The sequence below is a fragment of the Branchiostoma belcheri genome, unplaced genomic scaffold, assembly GCF_001625305.1.
Source record: "Branchiostoma belcheri isolate BF01 breed outbred unplaced genomic scaffold, Haploidv18h27 scaffold51, whole genome shotgun sequence".
Lineage (NCBI taxonomy): Eukaryota > Metazoa > Chordata > Leptocardii > Amphioxiformes > Branchiostomatidae > Branchiostoma > Branchiostoma belcheri.
In genome coordinates, this window is record NW_017804143.1 from 1,465,646 (window position 1) to 1,491,915 (window position 26,270).

Below are 26,270 nucleotides of genomic sequence, written 5' to 3' on the forward strand. Positions count from 1 at the left end.
TATAGTTTCAATTTTTTGCCAAATTCTGGAACATTTCTAACTCTAGTTTTACCACAGACAAAGTTTGTAAACCTGGCTTTTAATCTAAGGTGTTTTTAGAACTAAATCCCTGTGGCATTAAGTATTTTGGACAGTTAAAAATTCTTACTGTAAGTCTGTTGGTTCAACGTGTGCTATCTGGAACAGCTGTTGCTTTGCTTCATGGTAAACTGATAATGGATAAAACAGCTTGCTCCGTTTTTTCTATGCGATTTTGTAAATATTCTAACGTAGGAATAGTACACAAAAATGTATCTTATGTTGCTTGATATACAGCATCAGCCTACGTCAATTATTCTTGTTACAAATTGGAGGAAAACTTTCATTTGATAGTTCCTATAAAATTTGATTTATAGGAATCGTTTCAATACTACAAACGTTAGTATCAGTTGTGAAAATTCCGTTTGAGTCCTGCTTTTTAGAATCAGTGGAAGACAGAAAATAGACTACTACACATGTGTATTTGTGTAATAATTGTTTGATACTTTTATTAAATCCTTAACGTTATAACAAGGAGGTTAAATCCTCTTTGGTTATAATAACATCCTCACACAATTTGTGTTTGATGATACTGGATATTGAGATTGATTAATACAAATGCCAAAAAACAACTCACAAAACAATTATAGAAGAAGAAGAAGAACTTTACTGCGCAACAGATGCATGTAGCGGGTACAACGTGTGGCAAAATATAACGTTACATACATAGTTTGTGGTGGTGCATACACATATGGTGGTGTTGAGAATAGGAATCTGGTCTGCTTCATAAACAATGTATAACAAAAGAGAGACGACACCTTATCTAAGCCATTAAAGGCTAATCCAATTTATCTTCTCACAGGTTCACACTGCTCCAGCCCCCTTGGCCATCATGGCTGCTGAGGTGGACCACTCACAGGAGTACCCGCACCATGCCCACACCATCCTCAGCCTGCTGTACCAGCAGAGAAAAGCCCGGCACCCTCTCTGCGATGTTACTCTAGACGTGGGGGGAAAGATCTTCTCCGCACACAAGGCCGTCCTGGCCGCCAACTCCCCGTACTTTCGCTCCCACTTCGCGTCGGACGCGCAAACTAGCGTGGTGTACCTGAACGGCCTGACGGAGAGGGGAGTGGAGGTTATACTGGAGTACATGTACGTCGGGCGGCTCAACATCAGCATCGAGAACGGTCTGGAGGTCAACACGGCGGCCAGCTTCCTGCACATGATGGAGGTGGTTTTTATGTTTATGTTTATGTTTATGTTTATTAGGAACTCCATTAATATAAAACAACAGTTCCGTACTACTCTTCCTTAGCCTGGGTGCCATCCGATTTGTAACAGCAACCCCGAAAATTTTTTTTCGGGGTTGCCGTTACAAATCAGATGGCACCCAGGTTAACTCTTCCTGGAGTCCTGTACATTAAAATTACATCATAATGAATACAAAATAACAATTCCACCGTCACTTAATAACTACACTATAACATTATACAGCACTACGATATATTAAACAACTACACATTACTAATAACTACAATATATATAACACTACAATATAACAACTACACTCTATCTATATCTGTGTAGCCAGTATAACTGCCCTTCGGCATAACACACCAGCTATAACTATAACAATAACTACTTAATAGCTACATAGATAACACACAACTTTATACTGATTGCTAATAAATACCAAACCTGTCATGACTACTTACTGCAGGTTGTGGCAGACTGTACCCACTACCTGGCGGCAGCGCTGCAAGGGAAGAGAGCTGTGGAGGCAACTTCGCAGGCGAGGCAAACAACAAGCCTTGTGCAGACAAGTTCACAGGTTCAGCAGCAGCAAACTGTGAGCAAAGCTGACTCCATGATTCTGGCTTCCATGCTGGGTGGCACCAGGACTGTACCATCTGCGTTTAGGGGTGCACCAACCTCTAGGGAGGAGGCGATGCAGTCCGTTTCCTTTGCCTTGATGTCACAACAACAGAGTTCTGCAGCAGGGCAGGCACGCAGCTCCACCCAGCAGCTGTCGCCAGTACTGCAGGCCACCCCTGTGCTGTGTCAGCGCAATCCACACACCACAGAAGAGACTAGACTGGGACACTTACAGCTACCGCCTCCCTCCTCAGACAATCCAAAGCAGCTCTGTGGTACAGATTCGCCTGCAGATCAAAGACGAGTATCGGAGAGTCATCAGGAAGACTTCGGCTCTCTTAACGTGGTATGCAAAACCGAAGAAGAGGAGGTGATTTCTCTCTCCAGTAGCGAAGACTTTTCCTCCGAGATGGACTACCACAGGGACCTAGTGCAGGGTGACCTAGTGCAGCAGGAGGAAGGCGGGTTCACCAGCGGGAGGGCGTACGTTAGACCGGGGGAGACGGGGGAAGAGGATCGTCCGTGGCTGTGCATGGAGTGTGGCGCCCGCTTCAAGACCAAGAGAGTCCTGCAGCACCACTTCATCTTCCGTCACAGCGAGGAGCGCCCCTTCATGTGCACGTGCTGCCAGGCGCGGTTCAAGAGGAAGTGCGAACTGAAGCGTCACATGTACACCCACACGGGGGAGAAGCCCGTCCCCTGTAGCCTCTGTCCCGCCAGCTTCATTTGTAGGAGTCAGCTGTTGGCGCATCTGAAATCTCGCCACAGTTACGGCAGTACTGTTGGTGACCCAGATGTGAACAGCCCTAACAAAAGTGAAGAGGACTCCTGTGGTACCTCTTAGACTGTCATTAGTCTAAATGATTGAATAGTCAAAATTGGCCTAAGAAGTGGTATATTTGGACAATTTGGCCTACTAGGACCGGCTAACTCCACTGGCCAACTACATACCCATTTTATTTTGAACACTAGTATTTATTCAGCCTGCAAAGTATAGTCTGGTAGAGTCTAGACTGCTATTCTGACAAGGGACACTGTTCCTCCATGTCTTAGCTAGCTTTAGAACTCTGTCTTTGCCATTCAGACATTCCCATGAGTCAGAGCGACTATATTTATTGGCTAGGAATAATCAAATACTGGCTATAATACTACTTCTATATGGCGAAAGCAAAGGATTTGTGGATCATTTGTTGTTGTGTCCAAGACTGGCCATCATACTTTGAGTTGTGGAAAATAAGTGTGACACAGCTAGCTTTTTTTGATGTGGAAATTTTGAGGTTCTAGTATATCTTGCTAGCCTTTTTTTTTCTATTGTAAGGTTGTAGTGTCAGCCTATAGTGTCAGCTGTATTCATTGCTTGTTTTTTGTTTTATTGAATGGTAAACAGCCCGTGCTTACCAAACCTATTTTTAGCTCTTTAGTCCTCTCTGGTATTTGCTAAATGGCATTTGATGGCAATTTATGCCTTCTCATTTTATGAAAACTTTTTTATGTTAATACTCTCAGTATACCATATGGTACTACTTAGTAAAACACAACTCATATTGGAGATGATCACAAGCTACATTTGTGGATTCAAAAATATGCATTGTATCGATTGACATTCATCTACTAGTACTATTTTTTGGGCAAACACAGCTCTACAGTACTTTTTTGTTCTGATACTCAATTTGTTCATTTATTCCTAGTCATGAAAACCAAATCAACAGGCAACTTTCAATGTCTCATTGTAACGTATTACGTACATACAGTTACTCATACATGGAAGAGAGTCTTCATCAACTACAAATGGGAATACAGCTCAATATAGTTTTTATATGTTCATGTTTATTGCAGTCCAGCTTTGCAAGTAAATTATTTACATTGGAAAACTCTATAGTCATGCATATGTGCTGTCCATGTGTTGCAAGCAATGATAGGTTGTAGAACATTGGGCATTTTGGTTCCCTTTCCACCATGGAGTTAAAAGATCGGATTTGGAAGTAAAAATTGACGAAGTAAAATTTGATTTGTCTGATGCTTGATTTTAGAATTTCAATATGATGTATGATGTTAAAGTCTGACTTTAAGGTAAGAAGACACATAAAGCATGAAAAAAATTCTTCATCTATCAGAAATGGTCATGGTCATGCTCTAGGGAATGGGGACATTTCAACAATTAAAATCAATTAGCCATTTTTGTTTGTTTTTGAGATAGTGCTTTAGAACCTGAAGACTACTGCACAAGTTCCTGCTAAGCAAGATGTAATGACAACTATAGTTAGGTTTGTGTTAAGGCAAGGATATAGGCATACTCGATATAAGTACAACCAACAAATTCAGAATAGTTGTTTCCTATCATGCAGTTAGAAATTCATCTGTACATTAACATTAGTTAAACAAAATTTACAACAAAAATATGGTCTATCTTAGTTTGCTCAATATCAGCACTTTATTATGTACAACAGCTTTTCTGCTGACATACTTAAAAAAAACATGATTTTTTAAGTAAAAATACATATACATGTAGAAGATTCTTGTTAAATGCAGCAATGGCAAGAACCTGTACACTGGGCCAATACGTATTCACAGTTGTCTTTCCTTCCATACTCAGTATGCATTGTCTTTTTCAGACTTATAATTTATATACAACAGTAAAGGAAAGATGCAGCATTAAGCTAGTCCAGTGGTTAGTGACCCTGTCTCTGGACTAAGAGGTCGTGAGTTCGAATCCCAGCTGTACACAGCGTCTTCTCTGCCACAAACGGTGGAAGAGTAGCTCATCTTTTCATTGCGTTCACTTGAGTTACAAACCCAGGTTCAAGATGACTTCCACTTTCTTTAAGATGCAGCATACTAGTAAGTCATGATTATGACTTTTTCCACTTCCCGTAGCCTGGGCGGATGCCAAGAGCATTGATGGACTCGATCACAATTCCATGCTGTAAAAGAGGGAAAAAAACACAGCTATAAATGCCTTACATGAACAAAACACCCACACGCAATACATTTTCAAGTCAGCTGTGTTAAATTTTAAAAGAGTTCTGGTCTCACCTTATATTCGTTCCACTCTCTTTTCATTTCTTGAGACATGTATTCATCGTGGATGTCATCCTTAAAAAGAAACAAGAACATAAACAAGATCTGTCATTCAAGTGAAAAGACTGGTTTATTCAATAGTATAGTACATACTGATTTGTCAAATTCTAGAGACATGTATATTCCCCTCTATATCATGAAAGATTGTTGTTTTGAGGTCTGTCCTTGGTGCTGAAGCGTGTTCAAAGAGAAGAAAGTTTGTATAAAAGCTAATAAAGCCATTGCATAAAACATATCCCTTAGGCCACACCAATTTAATTTGTTGGTTCTCGGATTCGCCTCTTCATTTTTTTCTGATTTGCAAAAAAAAAAATTTGATTCTGGTCCTGAATCAACTGAAAAATGCTCATATTTTGCCCCCAACAGTTGAGGAAAGTCCTTTTCTTCCTAGTTGTTACAGTTTTCCCATCTATCATTGCAGTGGTTTGATTAAAAGTTCAAAATTCAAAGTTTAAATCTTAACCCAGCCTTTTGTGTTGACTTCATGGCTCATTCCATAGCATTTAAGCCTATAATGGGATGCCTAGACCTGTTTTTATTTTTTTTCGCCCTGTCGCTTCATATTTTTTCTGAAAAAATCCGAGAACCAACAAATTAAATTGGTGTGGCCTTAATATACATTGTATTGCTAAAACTTAAAACAAAATGGAAGTTGATGCATGATCTGTTTCATTCAGGTTTAGTAGTCTGATGTTGTTCTCTAAACTCTCAATCTTTTCCATTAACTGAGATTTGAGAAAATCATGTACCTGAGAAAGATGGGCGAAGTTCGGTGCAGCAGACTGAAGCAGCAGTTGGCGTGTCGTGTCATCAAGTTCTGGAAATTCAACAAGGAAAACAGTTGAGTGATCAAACTTCGACTTTATTTTGATCAACAATTAACTTCAGTTTACACCAATAGTTATTCTTCCTAGGGTCTCTGCATTACAATCACATACAAGATAGGATCACCACAAAATAATAATCATACATATCACATACATATAACTTGAGGAAGTGGCAGACATTAATGAACTTTGCAGACAAAATCTACAGAAAATAGTTACTCAAGCAACTGGATGGAAACTGTCAGGCGTTTCAAGTATCATCCACTACTTTTCATCAGTGTCTATCCAGTTGCTTGAGTTAAGTGTTGAAAGTCATGTTAAGTGCCCAAAGGCACAAGATCAGTGGCATGTGGGGACTCAAACCTCTTAGTTCTGAGTCTAGCACTCTGCCGTTATACCACACAGGAACAGTTTTCTTGCCCATCTCATTACCTGGATGTCTAACCTTCATCGTCGTAATGTAACAGATTGTTACCTGATAATTTCTCCTCGGTGATGACTCCCATGGTAACGGGGGTTGCCGTGACAACGGAACAGGTGAAGGGAACGTTCTCCAGGACGCTGACCTCTCCGAACGACTCAAACTCCTTCAGCCTGCCGACCACCACCTGTTTTCTCTTCTTCACCTGTGGTGCCAACATACAAAACATTGTGAGCTAATTAGACTATACTAGTATTCTATCATAACATTAACGTACCATAGCTGGAAATCCCACCTCAAGTAAAATTAGGGCTGTGCAGGTACATGTATTTCTGATGTCTACCTGCAATGGTCCATGTACTGGGTATATGCAGATTAGTGCAGGTAAAATTAGAGCTGTGCATGTATTTCTGATGTCTATCTGCAATGGTCCACGTACTGGGTATATGCAGGTTAGTGCAGGTAAAATTAGAGCTGTGCAGGTATTTCTGATGTCTACCTGCACTGGTCCATGTACTGGGTACATGTTTATGCAGGGTAGTGCAGGTAAAATTGGGGCTGTGCCGTTTTTTCTTGTCTACCGCACCTAACCTGCACTGGTCCATCTACTGGGTATATGCAGGTTAGTGCAGGTAAAATTAGAGCTGTGCAGGTATTTCTGATGTCTACCTGCACTGGTCCATGTACATGTACTGGGTACATGTTTATGCAGGGTAGTGCAGGTAAAATTGGGGCTGTGCCGTTTTGTCTTGTCTACCTGCACCTAACCTGCACTGGTCCATCTACTGGGTATATGCAGGTTAGTGCAGGTAAAATTAGAGCTGTGCAGGTATTTCTGATGTCTACCTGCACCTAACCTGCACTGGTCCATGTACTGGGTATATGCAGGTTAGTGCAGGTAAAATTGGAGCTGTGCTTTTCTGTTTTTTCTGATGTCTACTTGCACCTAACCTGCACTAGTCCATGTGTACTGAAATTTTGAGACTCACCCGTTGGCCATTTGGTAGTTTGTGGAGTGCCTCGACCTCCCGCAGCACGTGGCACTCTCCTGACTTGATGAAGGCTATGAAGGGAGCCTTACTGCCTTCTGTCACCACCACTGCAACACAAAACAGAACACTCTTGGACTACTGGACTGTGAAGTTAGAATTGATGTGGCATAATCAACCAAGAAATGAGGTGTTCAAAAATTCATATTTTCCTAGAACTATCATAGAGCATGCTGTCACCAAGACAGTTACGTATATCATCACTTAGATAGCTTTAATAACAATGTCTAGATGATTTAGATGATCAAAGGCTTAATGTAACAAGTAGTTCAGTGTAATATAGCTAGCTGTCGCCGTGTCACGTGCTTGCAAAGCTGATGTGTTATGCCGAGGGTCAGTTATAGCAGCTATACAGATACATGTACAACTATTTTCTTGTGTATATTGTGTACATGTAACTTCCAACTTACCCCAGTTTGGGTCGAACTGCTCCCAGCTGATGATCCTGGCCAGTTGTCCGACAGCGAGGCGCGGCCACAGCTGATACACTGGGCAGGCCTGGACCAGCTGGGTCTTCTCCGACTTGTCTCTGTGCTCAAGTTGCTGAAATCAACAGGCAAGTTAGCCTTCAATCTTACAGATGTCCGTTACTAGAAATACGTACATTTGTACATAAAATGTAATTTTCCATTGATAAAATAAATGTATGAATACACACATTTTTTGCACAATACTGTATGTACGGTGTTACAAGATTCCCAGACTCAATTTCATTCATTTTCTAAGAACACAACATTCAAGTTAGTCTTCAATCTCACAGATGAGCATAACTAGAAATATAGACATCAATATGCAAATTTGCATCATTAAAATATGTATGGCATACAAGATCTGCAAAATAAAATAAGTACGAAATTCCAATTCCCAGTGTCAATGGCTCTAAAAAGACCACAACATGGTGTCAGAAGTGGGATACGAACCCACGCCCCAAAGCACTGATGTCTTACCTCAACCACCTTCTTGTAGTCATTGCCATAGATGATAAGGAACTCACAGGGCTCTTGGGTCAGCACTGTCAAAATTCTGCAAGGAAAGAGAATAAAATATCATTCGTACACCATTATTTTTTCTCAAAGATGGTGTTATGGGAGAGTGGCTAGGCCAGCAGACATGATACAGAAAGATCACAGGTAGAATTTACAGGAAAATGCAGGGCATGAGATGATCTCACCTGCTGTTGGACTCTCTTCCTTCCACTCTCTCTAGAGTTCCGAAACAGTCTCCAACTCCAAGCTAGACAAGAACAAAATAAAAGACTCGATAAATTTGCTTTACTACCATGGTTGTTTCAACCACAAACTTCAGGAAAATGCAATTTTGGGTGGCAAAAGTGGATGTTCAAAGTCAATTTTCCAGTCATTCTTTTAATGTTGAATCAACTCTATCCCATCCCATTAAAGCACACTGATGATGAGGTTTTACCTCTGGCGTGATATCCTCCATAATGGGAGTAGGACAGTCAAACTCTGCCACTTGACTCAGCAGCTTGATGTAGGGGAGAGTCTGGGGTCTGACGCTGCCTTTCAGCACCAGGTGTAACCCCTGATTACCAAATACTGGGGGAGAAATACAAGACGGGAAACATCATTTAAACTAACCATTTTACAAGAAACAATTCTCAACAGTCTGTAGTCCAAAGAAACAATAACACTGAGTTAACAACATATCAACCGTACATATCAACTGAGCCCTTGGGGAAAGCATATCAGGCCAAAACTCTTGGAAGTTTTGCACATGAGACCATCAAGTTGTGAAATATTGACTCTGTCCTTGGTGCTGAACTCATTATTTTTCCAACATAACAAACAAACAAGTCTAACAGTCTGGTCTTGCATAGCTTCTACTACCGGTAATACTTTACAATACTGTACAGGTGTGTTATCCCTAAAGGTTGTTTACTGACTATGCAAAACAAACAAACACTAGAAAGGTAACATTTGTAAAGCAAATGCATAATGTTTACCTTCACACATGGTCTGCTCTGTTAAATTTTACTCAAATACATTCATATAATATGGTCATACAGGAGTCTTAATCCCTCCTACTATAAAATTGCAACATTCTGTAACCCAACACCAGTTACCATGGTGACAGACGTCAACAAATCAGGTGATTGGCCAGGTCACAGGTTAGTGCTTGGAGAAGAAGAAGGAAAAAAGAGGAAACTGAGCAATTGGCCTTCGGTAAACATAATAACACAAAATGACTGACCAGGTACGCCGGTCTCCCTCCAGACGTCCAGTTTGGCCACAGTGGCCATCTCCTTGAGCACCTCGTTGCTGACCTGGTCAGCCAGGGTGGAGAACAGCTGCAGACCCTTGTACACCATGTGGTGTTCACGGGCAGAACGCTCAAACGGCCTGGGAAATTGAGATGAGATTGACTCATTCGAAACACACAGTCACATTTTGTATGTACATTCTAAGTAGATTTGACTCGTAAACACCTGCTTTTCTTATTGTATTCTGGGGTGACAACACACTACGAAGATTTATTAAGATAACTTATGTGCCACCAGGTGGAATTTTTTGTATACTACAGACTAAACTACCGGTATTTAAAGAGACTGTAGCTTTATAACTGTACACCATGCACGTGTGTGGCGTTCCCGGGCAGAACGCTCAAATGGCCTGGGAGATCGAGAGGAGGTTGATTTATTTGAAGAACACACATCTTCTATGTACACTCAGTCAGGGCAATTTGACTCATACTTTTCTTGTTTCATCTGTGGTGACAACACAATATGAAGATTATTAAGATAACTTATATGCCACCAGGTGGCATTTTTTTGTATTACTATAGACTAAACTGTTGAGAAGAGACTGTAGCTTTATAACTGTACATCGTGTGGTGTTCCCGGGCCGAGCGCTCAAACGGCCTGGGAGATTGACAAATTGATTAATTTCCTACTTTGGATGAAAGTTCGTCTGTGACAGTAAGTGACATTATGAAGATTTGAAATGCTACAATAATATCTAATAGCAGTCCACTGGCCCTCAAGTTGGAATGACCAAAAGTCATGTGGATCAAATGTTGTTTCTACTTAAATTGTTACACCTGTCTCTAACACTTAATGACATCTTTTTCTTTTTGTTTCACCCATGACAGATTAAGACTCTAACACTCTATAAAGAGTACAAAGATGATGACCCTTATTAAAAGGTCCTCAAAACTACATGTACTGTACATAAAACAGTACTGGGCTCTGCCTCTCCCTAAGCAACAAAGCAAGGGTGCTCCCCCTCGACGCAAAATCTTAGCACCGCTCCCAAATTTAGGGTTTTCTCTTTAGTATTTTCATGAAAATTTGATTTTTTCTCAAGGGGGATCAACTGATTAGGGTGCATCTCTCCCCTTAAATATAAAGTTTAACCAATTTCTCTACTCACATTTTCCTGAGAATCTTGCGCAGTGTCCGGATGCATGCCTGTCTCTGTTGTTGTGGGTTTTCCCTCCGCTGCTCCCTGTGTAGTTTGGACAGGTGAACTCTGATGTCGTGACTCGTCTCCTGCAGGGGCGCCAACTTACCAACCTTCTGGGACGTCAGCGAACCTTTTCAAATGCAAACAGCACAAGTTATAGACTTTTTGTTTAATTTTCTTTAAATGACATACCTGAAAATACTTTTATCCAGTAGACATACCTGCACTGGTGCATGAAAACTACCAGTGAGCCAGAGAAATTTTACCTGCAACACTTAGAATTCATAAAGTATGGATCGTACACTAAAAAACTGTTCAGAAACAATAGCCATTACAAATGTATTTCTTTTATACTTCATAGGTGGTACCAGGTAACAGTAAATGCAGCAAATAAAAATCAACATACATCTGATATAGTATAAAAACCCAGTTCATAGACCAGTGCAGGTTAGGTGCAGGTGACACCAGAAATATCTGCACGGTTCCAATTTTACCAGTTAGCAAAAACAATTTGTAACTTACCGACTGACATCAGAGACGTGTGCTTGGACTTTTCCGGCCCTCTGTGAAACAGGTACAAAGGAGAGAACGGTACTTAGTCAATGGAAGCATACTACAAGGACAGATTCATTCACTTCACAGTCAGTCAAAATGTAATTTCTCAGGTTTACTGCTGACAAGAACTTTGTTTTCACAGCTGACTGTTACCATGTCTTCTACTGATAAAACGTTGATGATTAACAAGCAAGCAAGTAAACTAAGTAAAGAGACTCTTTTTCCACAACCAAGTGTTTTATTCAGCCAACATTTCAATGACTGTCTGTCACCTTCCTCAGGGCAATTCTGACTGCATTCCCAAACGTATAATTCTTACATATCTACAAATATACATATACACATACACACACACAAACACACATACACACACACACACAAGCAAGGAAACTTTTAGCTCTCTGATTGTAGAAGCAACAACTGCTCGTAGAAAAGTTGGCAAAAACACTCTGACGTAGTCTAATACATTCTTTGACAGAATATTTGCTGCCAGTAATAAATCTGTGTTGCCAAGACAACGATGGAGATTGATTTGAAAATTCGGAAGTGGTGGAGCCAGTTGTGAACAATGTTTGTATTGTGTTACTATTGTCTTGTTGTAGTTACAACAAAAACTGGCCACTTGAACCTTGTACCTTACAAAAAGAACTGGCCCGCAGGCCATTTTCTGTAATAAGCCATTTCAAGTTATTCTACTTAATTTAAATCCTGACCACTCTAATGCAGAAAAAGTATAATTCAGGTAGTTGGTTGGATTTAATGTAATATTTGAGGGATGTTTCTGAATTGACTTTAATTCTTAATTAGCGCCTGGAATTTTGCACAATCTGTAGTGACTAAGTCGGTTATTTTATAACCCTAATCAGTTAGAGAATTTGAACAAGGATGACAAGTTGGCAACTATATTCAAAAACTTTATTTATAGTAAAATATCAATATAAAAAAAATATAATACTGACTTGCTGTAACTACTCCTAGCGGAGGCTGTCTTGCTGGGAACTAGGGCGGATAGTGGAGTCGGTTTTAAAAACATGCGGTGGTAGTTTTCCATAAATGTTCTGTGGGCATCAGCACTCGACTCTGGACTGTATCTGGAACAACAACAAGGATGCAAAAGTTTGCAACGTTAACACAAACTAGAAATAAAAATTGAAAACATCGACTCTCAAAATTCTGGTAGAGACCATAAGATTGCCACATTTAACAGTGTTATCAAGACCTTCTCAAGAAGATGTCAAGATCTGAAATTATTGCAAAACATTCAGAAATAGGTTCAATGTGTAAAGGACATCGATATTAATAATTAAAATTGTATTGTAGCCATATCAGAAAATCAGTAACTTGATAAGGTTTTCAGTGAATAGGTTTTATTTTGACTTCAAGACTATGTAGTCGTTAATGTTTTAAAAAAATGAATGTGCATCTATGAACGCAATTCAGCTTTCTGCTGCAATGTTCGTGAGTTGAGCAACTAATAAACCATTTTGATTGATTGATTGATGAACTCACTTGTCACTGAGGCCGGGGATACTGGTCAGCCAGGACAGCTGTTCATAGTCTATCAGCTCCTTTGCAGTTTCCCTGGGCACTGTGGGCAAGGAAAGAGGATTAAGTAAGCCTCAAGATAATCTAGTATAAACATTTTACAATAATACTGCCGGGGATCAGGACCATTGTAAGCTTTGTAAACCAGTCAATATCAACCAACAACATTGAGCGGTTAGAGTTAGGACTACGTAGTCTACTGGACATTAATACTTTGGTGTTGAGTTAGGGTTAGATTCTTAAGGTGATTATTCGACGTGATTACAACAGTATTAGGCCTTTATTACTTGTAGAGTCTTTGACTTGTCCTTGATAATTGTAAGGGTTAGGACTTAACCTGGGTGTTAGTCATGGTCCAAGTTGATAATGGAGCGACATCCATGCTACTGGTAACGTTAGCATATAATGTTACCGAAGGGAATACATTTTACAGTCAACATTTGTTACGAAATCTGACCAAGTTTGTTAACTTATGCAACCATTATAACAGAACGCCGATTCTATTGAGGCTCAGTTCGGCAATGCAAAACGTATATAAGGTTAACAGTGGTGGGAAATGAGACTAATCCTAACGTAAACTAAAGTATTACACATTTACCTCTTTGTTGTGGTGTGCGTTTCAGCCTGGTCTCCCAGCTAGGTCTATTGGACCACTCTCCGCTGGCGTTCTTTCCTCCACTTGACTTCAGAAGTGCCATTTCTGTGCTCCAAAGCCGGCTGTATTGTGGCAGATAAGTATACTATAAAGCTACATGTCCTGTGGGTTGCTAGTGTGCGGATCTAGAGCTGTCAGTGCCTAGCTACGGCCGCTGTTGTAACTTGACACGCCTGAGGTGGTCGCACTGCGTCCTGCGTTCCCAGGTAATTACGTGACGTCAGGGGACGGGACCATTCGTACCGCGGGGGGGTGGCAGCGTCGAATTTCAACCACCTGTTCGAACTAGTGCGGCGTACCTAGTCTCCTCCAGACTCATTTGCAGGGTGGTAAATAGTTGAAATTGGCCCAAAAAGGGGATCTCTGACCTCGGATGCCATAATGTTCAACAAAAGATGAACGTGGGCATAACAAGGAAGAAGAAGATCTAATTGACCAGAGGAGTTGTCTGCAGGAAAAAAAATGGACCTTCTCTGGGCGGCCAACTTCTCTGGCCAATTTTAAAATCCCCATTTTTAGGCCGCGCGATTTCTACTATATATTCAGCCTGCAAAGTAGTCTGGTGGGGACTACGGCGTACCAGTATTTCACTGTATTTGTGTATCTACTGCACTGATTTCTAGACAGGACGTACACCAAGTTACACTAATGCATATTGATATTTTTTTTTATTCATCAACATATAACAATACAATAACGAGGAACAAACTCATTTTAACAGCACCACAAAACGAAATATTGATTTGATTTCAGGTACAAAGGAGATAGATTGTCTTCTACATCCTACTCCATTTTTTCATAAAACAAAGTTTACGGTAGTCTTGAGGCAGAATCGGTTGTTACTTGTACGATATGTCTGAGTAAATCGCGCTCCTAGCGGCCGCCGTGGGCACGACAGTTCTCAGTGAGGGGGGGGGGGCAACTAACCCCAGCCAGTGAGCGATTGTTCTACATAGGTATATTTTTTAAACAAATTAAATTTATTGCAAATTCATGCTTAACTTTTGTAACTAAACAATAAAATAAACATAAGTTGAGAATCTTCAACTAACGCTATTTCTAATATACGAGCGTAACAATTTTGTACTACATGTATAAAATCCTACACACACTTAAAACATTATTGGAATGTTCTGTTGTCGTAACAAGAGGTTAAAACTCATTTAAAAACCCATCATTTTGCCATCATAATTTTTAAAAATATAAAATTAGGAATGCAATTAGATTTTATGTTAAAAACTCATAAACCCATACTTTTTGTTCAAAATAGATCAGAAATCCGTTAGTTTCATAAGTATATGAAACGCGGTAAGTAAAATAAAAAGCTATCATAACGACATTGCTGGGAAGTCCAATCTGTCGGTAGCTCCAGCAGCTGGTTTATTGCATGGGTGAAAAACCGCAAGGGAGAAGAGCCTTAATCTCCATCTTCTGTACGAAAGGAACCAGCTCTGTGCCTGTAAAACAAAAACAAATAAATCTGGACTGTGCACCACCTTCGGCCTTGTAATAACGTGCTAATTTCTTCTGTAAAAAACAGGCTTTGATTGGTAAAAATTTCCCAACAATATAAAGACACGCTCATACCGGTATTACAGTAATTTACTTTTTTGGGCAGGTGAACTTTTTAATTAAGTACCCAAACACCATTTGTTTAAAAAAACAATTTTGAAAACAATTTGAATTTCATGTTGCTGAAACTGATGAGCTTTACGTACCCGCTGCTATAATGTCAGGATGGTCGACGACTTTCTTCCTCGCCTCCTGCCTGGCGTCAAGGGCCGGGAATCCTTCGTTGAACCACAGCTGGTAAACTGTAAGGGTGAAAAAAATTAAAAATATTGATGTCAAAAGATGTTTTAAAAAAACTCCGATGAATTGACCATGGTCATCAAAATATCTGAGTTGGTAGTAATCATAGTACGACGCTAAACTTCTAAACTTAATTCCAAAACAAAAGGTACACGGGGATCTATGTTTACGTTCGGAAGTAATTGGTCATTACAAGAAGAAGACTAGTGGTCGTTGGAAATTTGATCTTTAAGCATCGTACTATCATTACCAGAGGAAGGCCGAGGGGATCAACTTTTGTAGAAATGGACATGACCATGTACTTTGCGATGACAACATCATGACGGCATGAAATTTTGCATAAATTATCGTCTTGTACTTACAGTCGGAAAATAAAGAGCCAGAGAGGTTTGATAACTTAAACTGGTATTAGATTACCTCTGTTGAACTCCCCGAACTCGCTCTGATAGACGCCGAGCAGCTCGCACGGCACGAGTTTGGCCTTCTCCGCGGCCTGCACAGCGCGTCGGAGCGGGTCCTGCCACTGCTGGTCTGCCGTCAGCTGGTACGAACGGAGCTCGTACACACCTGGGGATGATGGTTAATAAAGATAATAATAATTATAATAGTAATGATTGTAAGCTGATTGCAACAGACCTGAGCCAGCTTACAGATGTACCCTATGTGACAGAGACTGTCATTTTCGAAAAGGACTGTTCAGCCATAGCCGAAGCTGTAGGGCTGTTGACAATTGGGATTTACCATGACCTGGATACATAACTTTAAGAGACTGCGTGAAACGATGGTGACGGTACGTAGGATATTGGTATTTCCTCTTTACACAACCGGTATAGACGTTCACCTGGCCTGCTTAAGTTTCGATGCCCGTGAGCCTATACCGGTTGTGTAAAAGGAATGTCTTAAGTTTTACCAACCATTGAAACTACTTTCGGAAGGTGGCGGAACGTGTTTACAAATAACTTGAAACCGCACCTCCGGCCTTGGACGGCGTCCTCTGTTCAGCCCACGGCATCAGGTGCATGACGACGTTTTCTTGTTTCACCAGCATCGGCAGGATCTTGGAGAAATACTTGCCGACCCACTCCGGGTCCGCCGCCAGGGCCTGGCGCACCGCCGCGCGGTGAGAAAAGTTGTCTGAAAAGGGCGGAATTTGAGGACATGGTTCTAAACAACGTCACTGGTAGCCTGAGTGTCAGCCTTGTTAGCTTTCGTCCGTTCCTCAAGAGGCGGGGAGCGGACGAAAGCTAACAGGCTACGTCACTGGTAGTAAAAGCAGAAAACATTGAATGAGGATGACTTAAAAGACCATAACGGTCAGGTGGAATGATGCCCATCGTTGATACTTGCATGTTGTGTCCAAACACTAACGAGGACACAGACAGATTTGGTGTCGCCAATGTGCCAAGATCTGCACATTTGCCAATGACCGCACTTTTTTAAAGACAATACTAAGTAATTCCGAGGAAATGTAGTTGTTACCTTTCATGCCGCTGGTTTACAAGAGGAAAGGAACATTGAATGAATAATTCAATCTGGACGGCGGCAGGTATCGACTTCTGACGTCACACATCCCGAAGATCAGTGCACGCAAGGAAAAAGTGGGTCAAATAAATGGTGAGGACCTTTATCTTGTGTTGTACATAAAACAAAAACTTTATAATGTGCTTTTAGCTGACGAAATAAAGTTTGACCACAAAAGTTAAAGTTTTATGATGATAACATTTATTAATACAGTCGTCATAAAATTTACCATATTCCCAAATATGGACAACTTCGTTGATGCCGCCCAGCTCCGTCCTCCAGTAGCCAATCAGCTTGGAGTGTTCCATGCGCATGTGCATCTTTTCGTCCGAAAGTTTCAGGAAGTCTCCGAAACAGTCCGGCCGGATGGAGTAAGTACGGAGTTCGTACAGCTTCCGGTCCCCGTCATGCACAGCGGCTGTCGTCGACAGTTTCTGGTTGGTCACAAGAAACGCTGAAGCCAGCTGCCCTTTCTGAAAATGTGGATCTTCGGTGAAATAGCTTCTTAGTGCCAATGACAACGAAGTTTGCATATTTATGCCCAACCAAGGATACTAAGTAATGCATAAGGGTAGTTACACAGAGTATAATACAAGAAAACTATGGTGTGATTTATATTTATTATTATTACATGCTTCTTCTCGCTTCTTAAAACATGTGTTATGAATTTACAATAATATTTAACTACTAGTATCTCGTGGTTAGATGATGACTGCATGATAAAGTACTATCAAGAAATCCAAGCTATTCTATTAAGCAAGGCCGAAAACGCTAAATTTAGATTAAAGGATTAGTATGGACCACCTAGCGGCTTCCTGTGGTATTGCAGCAAACTGGAACCGTTCCGGTGCAAAATACAAGTGACAACTCGATCTTTTGACGGATGGCACCATTGCTTGATCCTCAGACATTTCTGCTTCTCAAACTTTGGATTCTTGATGGCAAACAACGAACTATGTATGCATAGTGAAGTTCTTTTATTCACAACCATTTAAGAACAATTATTTACGAAAGTACTATGTAGAATTAAAGCGACCAATTGAACTACTAGTACGCTTCACATATAATACGCTTAAAAATAAATAAGGAATAAAGAAAAAAGGTTTTATCATATGCCCCGTTTTCTGTCGCAGCTCCCCACCTGTTAAATGTACAAGAAGTAAAAAAAACGCGCCATATTAAAAAATTCCCGAAAAAGTCCGGATCCCAGCCTACATTTAGGCCATGCCCAGCCCGGGTCCAAAGTTCAATTTGGCGGAAAATAGGTCATTCGTATTCCAGAGTAACCAAAGGCAAATAAATAACTGACATAACCGTTGAGAACGGCACAGCATACAATATAAGTGAAACGATGAACAGTAATGTATCAAGATATGGGAATTACATTAGGAATATAAAAATAATCCCTAGTTGAACTTCATAAAAAGGTTCAAAGTTAAAGAGTTGCATCGTTTGTAATGCATTTTTGTCCATTCATATATTTGATAGGGAATAGAGTTGATTTGAATAGCAAATGAATATTCTTTTTAACTTGGTGCAACACTGTAACGCTGAAGAAAGGGGCCAAGAGACCGCGATTTGGTGATAAATGTAGCGTAAAACGAGTAACGAAATGCTGACATTGCAATTAATTTTGGCAAGTTGTCGTCCTACTTTGGAAGAAAACATACCTGGAAGACGGGTGTCTTCTGCTGCGCAAGTAACGAAGAAGCCAGCCGAAGAACGGACCGTTGCATTTTGTCCAGTTATGCAGAAACTTGAACTATTGGACCAAAAATTGCAGATCAGTCTCAAGTTCTCCGGCCCTGTTTACTTCTTGACCACTCCCACTTCCGCAATCGTGTAGAGGTCAAAGGTTAAGACAAAATGGCGGCAGCTATGTGTCGAGCATGTGTGTTTTGACCAGTTTTCCCTCTGTCTAGCGCTACAGGCTCGCTAACTCGTGGTTTTTATGACAGTAGGTACGATGGCCAGGGATCCGAACTTTGTGCTGGGCTACCTGACACAGGTAGAGGAGATAGCAGAAGAGATTTTGACCGACAAACGACAGGTAAAATTATACGATGCCCCCCTCCCCACCTCCAAGAGTAGTACTATAAGTTATAACGTTAACGTTAACCCCCTTGGCAGTACTTGGAAATTAATTTGTTGTTTCTCTGCACATTATATCGTAAGTATGATAATCCATAGCATGCAATTACTGATGTGACGGCACTGTTTTTGTGTGTCAGTCTAAAGGTAACGTTTTACAGTCATTCTTTTAGAGACTTTACACGTTCATAATTCATCCAATCTTGAGTTTAATATTCCATTTTTGTAGATTGTGGATTTAGACAAGAAAAGGAACGCAGCGAGAGAGGCGTTAAGATGTCTGAAGAAAGAAGAACAGGCCGTCACAAAAGGTACATCTTCTGTAGTTTGACTTTCCACAATCTTCATCTTTCATTCACTTGAATTTATTCATTGATTTATCCATTGGTTCAGCATGTTGTTACATAAACAGCCAGGGTTGCCCAACTAATGATAGCCACTAGTCATGCGAGTAGTATTAAATATTAAGGTTAGTATTAAGAGCTAACACACAGAGAGAATACAATGAATAGCTTACACACTCAATCAATATACTGTACTAGTATACTGGGTTACAGACTTACAGGTGTACTTAAAGTACTTCTGAAAGTCTGTAGTCTCTGATTTGTTAAATGCTGTTCCTTTTCTTACACAGGTGGTAAGGCCTGGGTGTGCTTTGGAGACATGTTTGTGAAGATACCCAAAGAAACAGCAACAAACATGCTGGAAACTGGTGAGAATCCACTCTTTCCTGTTTACAGTGTAACATCTGAGCTTGTCTTGCATAGCCGGTAAACCACCTTTAGGCATGACACACCAGTTCTGTACAGTAGGTACAAGCTGCGTAAGACCAGACTGTAAGTGTAAGATGTTTTAAATCTTTTTTTCTAGATCAGAAGCAGCTGGACTCAGAAATTGACAGATTGAGAGACGGGCTGCAGCCAAAAGTGTCAAAACTCAGGGACATGGAAAGTGAGTATGATACAGAAACAAAACAAAACGGAGAAGATTGTGTTTTAAGGGCTGTGATTACATATTAGTTCAGACAAAAACTTACAGCAACAAAAGTAAACTACATGTATTGATATGTAGAAAAACATTTTATGCTTCAGAATTATCCTATGCACTGCCTGTGTACATTCCAACTGTAAAATCTATTAGACTTTGATTTGTAACTTAATTTAATAAGATTATAGTTTATACACTGTCTTCATGGGCATGTCACTAAATACTGTAGTTACATGTAGACTTGTCACTCAGTATCCATAAAAAATAATTACGTTGATTCGTAAATTGTGTATGTGTAACATGAATTATATTGTAATTTTTTGTGTTTTCAATGAAGGCAAACCAGAGCTGAAGGGGTTTGGTCTACAGCCACTGTCAAAAGAAGAGGCAAACATCTTCAAGCCTTGAGTTGGAAACTCACTCACATTCACAAGCAAATACAAACATGGTTTTGTGTAATATTGAAAAACTTATGAAGTAGGTTCATATGATGCCACTGAAGTAGTCACACAAGTAATGCTCGAATGTAAAATTGTTGAAGTAAATTTAAAGAAGATCTACTATTATCTATTATTGTGGAGACTTTGGGATGCAATTTAAGAGTGTCAGTGGATCATATTAACATTTACATGTCTAATGTGTTAAATGATGTCAGGAGTTATAATATGTTGTATATCTAAGTTAATGCCAAAGTGAAGCCATGTGCTTTAGGTACTTTATGTGCCATGTGAGTATGATATGGCAGACTGTCAATCATAAAATGATTGGCAGGGCAGTGACATAAGAGTCAATGTGGTGTAACCTAGTGTAGATGCTAAATATCATATTTTATAGTAAGTTTATTTGTTTTGTGCATGCACAGGCAGTTGATGACAGCTGAATATATGAAGAGTCAGCTGTGTAATTTGTAGCTTCATGTATCCGTTTTTGTTTAACAATTGTCCCAGAAGGTATTGTTCATGTATAACAATGCAAGGACTATTGTTTTTTGTGCAATGTAACATTAGTTCATCTCAAGAAGATATACCAAATCAGGGCAAATGCATTCATTGCCTGGGTTTGTGGAATACTAGTATGAGTCAGGCACATCATGTTGTATGAAGTAGCATTTTCATTAATTTGTCTTAGCAATAGATAATCTTCTGATGTACTCATTTATGATGGTGAGATACTGTTAAAAATGTGGTTCATTATCATTACATAGAACCTTAGTACTAGTACATTGTATCTAAATACAAGCCACCTTACCATGCTGTACAGCACACACTGTTACCTCAAATGTTTCTTTCAACATTTGCCATGTGGTTTTCATATTGGGACAGTTTACTTTGCAAATCTCCCAATAAACTTAACTGAGTATTTTCATGGCTCATTATGTTTACCGAAGGAAAACATTGTTTTTGCTCAGTTTCCTCTTCTCCAAACACAAAAGGTCAATGACCTCTTCTCCAAACACAAAAGGTCAATGACCTGAACCAGATGTCTATCACCATGGTAACTAGTGTTGGGTTACATCAAGTTGCAATTTTACAGCAGGAGGGATTTAGACTCCTGTCTGACCATATATATATGAATGTGTTTGAGTAAGAATTAACAGAACCGATTATGCTCAGGTGAACATTATGCATTTCCTTTGCAAATGTTACCTTCTAGTTCTTGGTTGTTTTGGTGTTGCTCGTTTTATCTACAAACAGGTTTCGGGAGGGAAAGTTGTTAACTACCTTGAAACTCAGTTTTTGTCTCCTCCGCGTCTGTTTAAAGGCAACCAGTGAAGTTTTTAGGGTTTGGAAGCCCGATTTTTCAAAGTCTATATTCCAGTCACTTATCTACATACTGAGTTGCAACCACACTATCCCAATGTATATTGACCCTTATGGAGCCAACACAGTTACCAAAATTCTGACGGAAAATGGTTAGTGGAAGGCCCCTTGGCTGATTTTTAGGGTACCACACCATAAAATAAAGGACTCATCTTGGGGCTAGTTTTACATACCCAAAGTATGAAATACTGATTGAAATGTGCTAATGTGAAGCAGTATGTGTCAATATCATAAAAATCGCCTTATTCACAATATGTCCAGTTTTGCTGCTCTGAAATCGCATTGGATATTTTCCCTGGCGTGTGCGGTGACCTGAAAAAGCACGCCGGTCCCGTTACCTGTCCTTGGTAACGCCTTGCGTGTCGTTAGGACAGGTGTGAAAGGAATTTCTCCTTCCAGATTGACGCTTTCCAACGACACAATGGACTTATTGGCAGCCCCGGCTTACCTGCCGGTCTCGGTGCAGGTGCGCCTATTGTGAGACAATCGAATTTCCTGGTCTAATAAACAAAACCGACCTCCATTCATCCGCCCTAACACAGGCCCCACATCCTCCCCGCATTCCGCGACTTTGGTGGCGGTTGGAACTTAGCCTCTGCCAGGCTTCGGGAGGCGGTTGGAAAGAGTAGAAATCGGCTAGGGAAATAACATTCCAGTGGAGTTGGTCCGCTAGAGAGTAAAGTTTGCTGCACCCGAAGCCTGTACTCAAACAATGTTTAGCGGACCAACTCCTCAGGCACGTTATCCTCAGGCCGCCTCCGGAAGCCTGATAGAGTAGAAAATGCCTGAAAATAGTAGAAATTAGTCAAATACACTGAAAAATAGACCAGAGGTGTTAGTCGGACAAGGGCGTACAGTTTCTAGCTGGCTAACTCCTCTGACATACAATATCAGTCCATTCGACCAATTTCTGCTACTTTTTCAGCAACCTGTAGAGCCTGGTAGAGGCTACGTTGGAACGACTTTAGCGGTGGGAATTGATGAAGAAAATAGTCAAGGATTTATAAGAGGGGGTTTCCGGGGAATATCGCTGATCAACTCGAAGGCCACTTCTTGAAAACCACACACACACACCGGAGGTCGCCGGAAAAAACACTTCATCCGTATTATACCCAGAAAAGAAAACACATGTATCAGAATACTTCGCAGTATGTTTTTCGTACGATTTCCTGTCTCAATATTACCCTCTACCAGGCTTCGGGAGGCGGTCGGAAAGAGTAGAAATCGGCCAAATAGAGAGATAGCATGGCAAGGGAGTTTGGTCCACTGGAGAGAACAGTTCGGGAGCGGCAAACTGTTCTCTCCAGCCGACCAACTCCCTTGGCATGCTATCTCTCTATTTGGCCGATTTCTACTCTTTCCAGCCGCCTCCCGAAGCCTGGTAGAGGCTATATCAAAATAGCAAAAAAGCTTCGCTGTGATTTTGTTTTGCGGTGCTGTTTTGCATCTCCCTGTGTTACTCTGTTCACGATAATGTAAGATGCAAAACAGGTGTCCGTAGTTTTACAGAGATCCATGCCCCCCTCCCACACCGTGACCAAGAGTAATCCTTGTGGCAGAAACAGGATTACGTGAAAAAGCAATCAACACTTTGGCCTCCCTACAACCTTACCTAAATCACAACCAGCGGAACATCGTTACAACAACACGGGTTAGGTAATGATCCAATTAACGGTACTCATGCATCTGTGAGCGCCAGATACCGGGACACATCGTAATCTCCAAGCAGATCCTAGGGTGGCTAAAAAAAGAAAGTATTGAATTGGCCAGTATCCATTGGCGAGAGAGGGTCCAATACACCATCTAATTAAGGTGGTTGGGGTAGCTAGCCTCCTGAGCAGGCCTACGAGCGGGTGGGAGTGTTGATACTGCGTTTTGTAGAATTTTTAACGCGATCTTTTGCCGGCCATCCTACAACCAGCCGCCCTGAGAAGGTTTGTTTCCGTGGCGGGTAGAAAAATCTGGCCATTTATATAAATTAAAGTAAAGATCTTCCCCCATCAACCTCTGCTCGGAGAGTAGACACATCGTTGTTACGTACTCTACAGGTAATCTCCAAGCAGATTCTGTGCGCACGTTTCTCTGTAAATTAAAACTACGGACATCTGTTTGGTATCTTTTATTGTACAAACGCCACGCTTTTCTGAATAAATTCGACAAATGCGAAAAAAAACAACAACCAGAAAAGATCACGACGACAATCAAACTTATTGAAGTTGTTCACTAGCTGCATGTTTCTAAACAGTTGTGATGTAAGGCTTCTCGTTAAAAAAACACCAGGGACGTACTACGTATAATGTCCTGGAAAACACCAATAAAGATCTTCATGTCGCTCAGACTGTACGGACCAGTTTGTGTGGTCTTGTCCCGGCGCAGTGCCACAATTTGCAGGCTGATTGAACTTGGGTCTCCGTTTCTGATTGAAAGCAGCCCTGAAACGAGCCCTTCTCATGTAATTGCCAGCCTCATAATCTCCAAGCAGACGTAACGTTTTTTTTTTTTACTCTTCGTTGCGGGAAGGTAGCTAGCCTGGTATTTCTACGGTGTCGTTTCCAACAAGGAGGTTATAGTGGTTCCAATTAGTTCGACGAGTTTATATACAGGCGGAAAGAATAACCCGGCCCATCAGCATTTTGAGTTTCATGTTGCAATTCGACATTTTTGGTTTTTCTTTGAATATTTTCAAATCAAATTGAAATCAAATCTAATTTATTTTATTCAGTAAGGATCTCGCGGGCACACACACACGAATTTCGTCCTTCAGGATTTACAAGTACAGATCACATTAAAACAATGATTTACTACACTCCTCGTAACATGGTTACACACACAAGTCACTTTACCCTACACGGGGGGGGGGGTAAAAGTGCCCGCGACAACTTTGATGTCGGATAGCGTCTGCTTGCCTTCCCTTCAAATCTTTCATGATTTTCCTTCTGACACCTACTATATTATAGTATTTGCTCCTAAAGTCTTCTTTCTTAACTTTCCTCCCTCCCTGGTTGATAATCTGTGGGTAAGCCGTTTCACACCCGGTAAGACCTAATACAGCCGAGTACGTGTGTGAAGAGGATCTGCTCAATGAGATTTTAACAATACACATCCTGTAAGAATGTGTATTGTTGGAATCTCTCTGGATCTGCAAACAATTTTGTATTTTTTTTTCTCACTTTTCATGGCCCACCACTATCTATCAGTTAAAATGAGGCCTGTTGAAATATGTATAGATATGTTAAGTATATGCGTTAAAAATTAGGGTAGAGATTCCGATCTAGAAGAATCGACGATTCTACTGCCAGATGAGATCGCGCTTAGAGTCTCTGTCACTAACCACGTTCTTAAATCGGGGAAACTTGTTCTTTTGCAATACGGCAACATTTGAAAATAACAATGGATGAAAAAATAGGGTTTCATTTCCCCTTCGGAAGGCCTGTGGAAAGGTGCCGTAACTGCACGAAGAAATGAACTCTACGGTGGACCAAGGAGGTTATCCCTATAACCTCCTTGGGTGGACAACTCTCCTGGCCAATCATTTCCCGTATATGTGCTGGCGGAATTTGGATGTTTTTGACCCTTTGGGTGTTAGTCTGGTGAAGATGACTAGCCCAGTGGGACGCGCTCTTCAGAGGTAAGTCAGAAAATCACCATGAAATCCAACAGACAGGGGACAGACAAGATAATTAAATCAGCGAGGCTGTGGTCCCGATCCTCCCAGTCCCGGTGAAACATCGCGTGTTTGTAGTTTCCCACGTGGAACCCCCGCCTACGTGTTTATCCTTACATCGGGCGGCCACGCGGGGGGTGTTCTTGTTCCCAGGGATGCCTGATGTACTCATCTGTCTGCTCTCGTTCACAGGTTGTCTTCTCATCGAGGACTTAATTTTAAATCATTGCATCCAGTTTGATATGTCTAAATTTTGTTAAGGCGTCCGGAAGCATAGATGTATGGTTCGGACTTTTAGATTCAAGATATTTTGTATGCTGAATGTATATACTAACGCCCAGAGCGTATCGCTTTAAAATGAAACGCACTCTCTCCAAGTTCCCTCTATTCTGAAGTATTAAATCTATTTCTTATTTTGGCGTTGCTTCGCTGCTTCTCATTTCTCAATATCACAAGTTGCTATTATTATTATTATTATTTATTATTCATATATTTCTTGTACACACTTTTGTACATGAAAAACGATCGCCTGCTTGTCCAACTCTCCAACCAAGGTTGATGGGGGAAGATCCTTACCAGGCCTGATCCTTACTTTTTATATATGGCCCTTTTTTTGTCGCTACCCTTGGGTGGCACATGGACCCTCTCTGGCCAATGGATACTGCCTGGCCAATTTGATACTGTCTTTTGCCACCCTAGGATCTGCTTGGAGATTATGCTTGTCCAACGCAAATGTTGGCTTTCCCCGTGGCGGGAGTGAAACCCAACACCCGGACCCGTGGCGCGCCGGCTCGTCTGTTCTTGCGGCCGCGCTAATTGAGGAGGCGTGGCCAGGACCTACCAGAGGTGCAAAATAACAAATTAAAAATAGATGAGCTGCGAAACGGCCCCGTCAGTTGTTTCAAAAACTTACAGGAGCGAGGCAGT

General features: G+C 40.9%; 3 protein-coding genes across 3 annotated transcripts; 2 read left to right on the plus strand and 1 right to left on the minus strand.

Annotated features, from left to right (window-relative positions):
* The first annotated feature begins 884 nt into the window (after window positions 1-884).
* Window positions 885-2,749, plus strand: LOC109480462 (zinc finger and BTB domain-containing protein 17-like). Its single transcript, XM_019782657.1, has 2 exons — window positions 885-1,252; window positions 1,742-2,749. Exons 1-2 carry the CDS (start codon window positions 911-913, stop codon window positions 2,738-2,740), a joined length of 1,341 nt encoding a protein of 446 aa, XP_019638216.1. The 5' UTR covers window positions 885-910; the 3' UTR covers window positions 2,741-2,749.
* Window positions 2,750-4,410: 1,661 nt separating this feature from the next.
* Window positions 4,411-18,608, minus strand: LOC109480584 (cyclic nucleotide-binding domain-containing protein 1-like). Its single transcript, XM_019782817.1, has 19 exons — window positions 18,452-18,608; window positions 17,011-17,254; window positions 16,233-16,394; window positions 15,678-15,827; window positions 15,167-15,262; window positions 12,758-12,836; window positions 12,208-12,339; window positions 11,216-11,256; window positions 10,661-10,823; window positions 9,483-9,631; window positions 8,694-8,827; window positions 8,443-8,504; window positions 8,219-8,294; window positions 7,682-7,814; window positions 7,212-7,321; window positions 6,277-6,427; window positions 5,724-5,791; window positions 4,930-4,989; window positions 4,411-4,817 (listed from the first exon to the last, which is right to left on the minus strand). Exons 1-19 carry the CDS (start codon window positions 18,515-18,517, stop codon window positions 4,746-4,748), a joined length of 2,148 nt encoding a protein of 715 aa, XP_019638376.1. The 5' UTR covers window positions 18,518-18,608; the 3' UTR covers window positions 4,411-4,745.
* Window positions 18,609-18,642: 34 nt separating this feature from the next.
* On the plus strand, window positions 18,643-21,206 carry LOC109480471 (p53 and DNA damage-regulated protein 1-like). The gene is made up of 5 exons (XM_019782666.1): window positions 18,643-18,831; window positions 19,102-19,183; window positions 19,507-19,584; window positions 19,743-19,823; window positions 20,197-21,206. Exons 1-5 carry the CDS (start codon window positions 18,733-18,735, stop codon window positions 20,265-20,267), a joined length of 411 nt encoding a protein of 136 aa, XP_019638225.1. The 5' UTR covers window positions 18,643-18,732; the 3' UTR covers window positions 20,268-21,206.
* The last annotated feature ends 5,064 nt before the right edge of the window (window positions 21,207-26,270 follow it).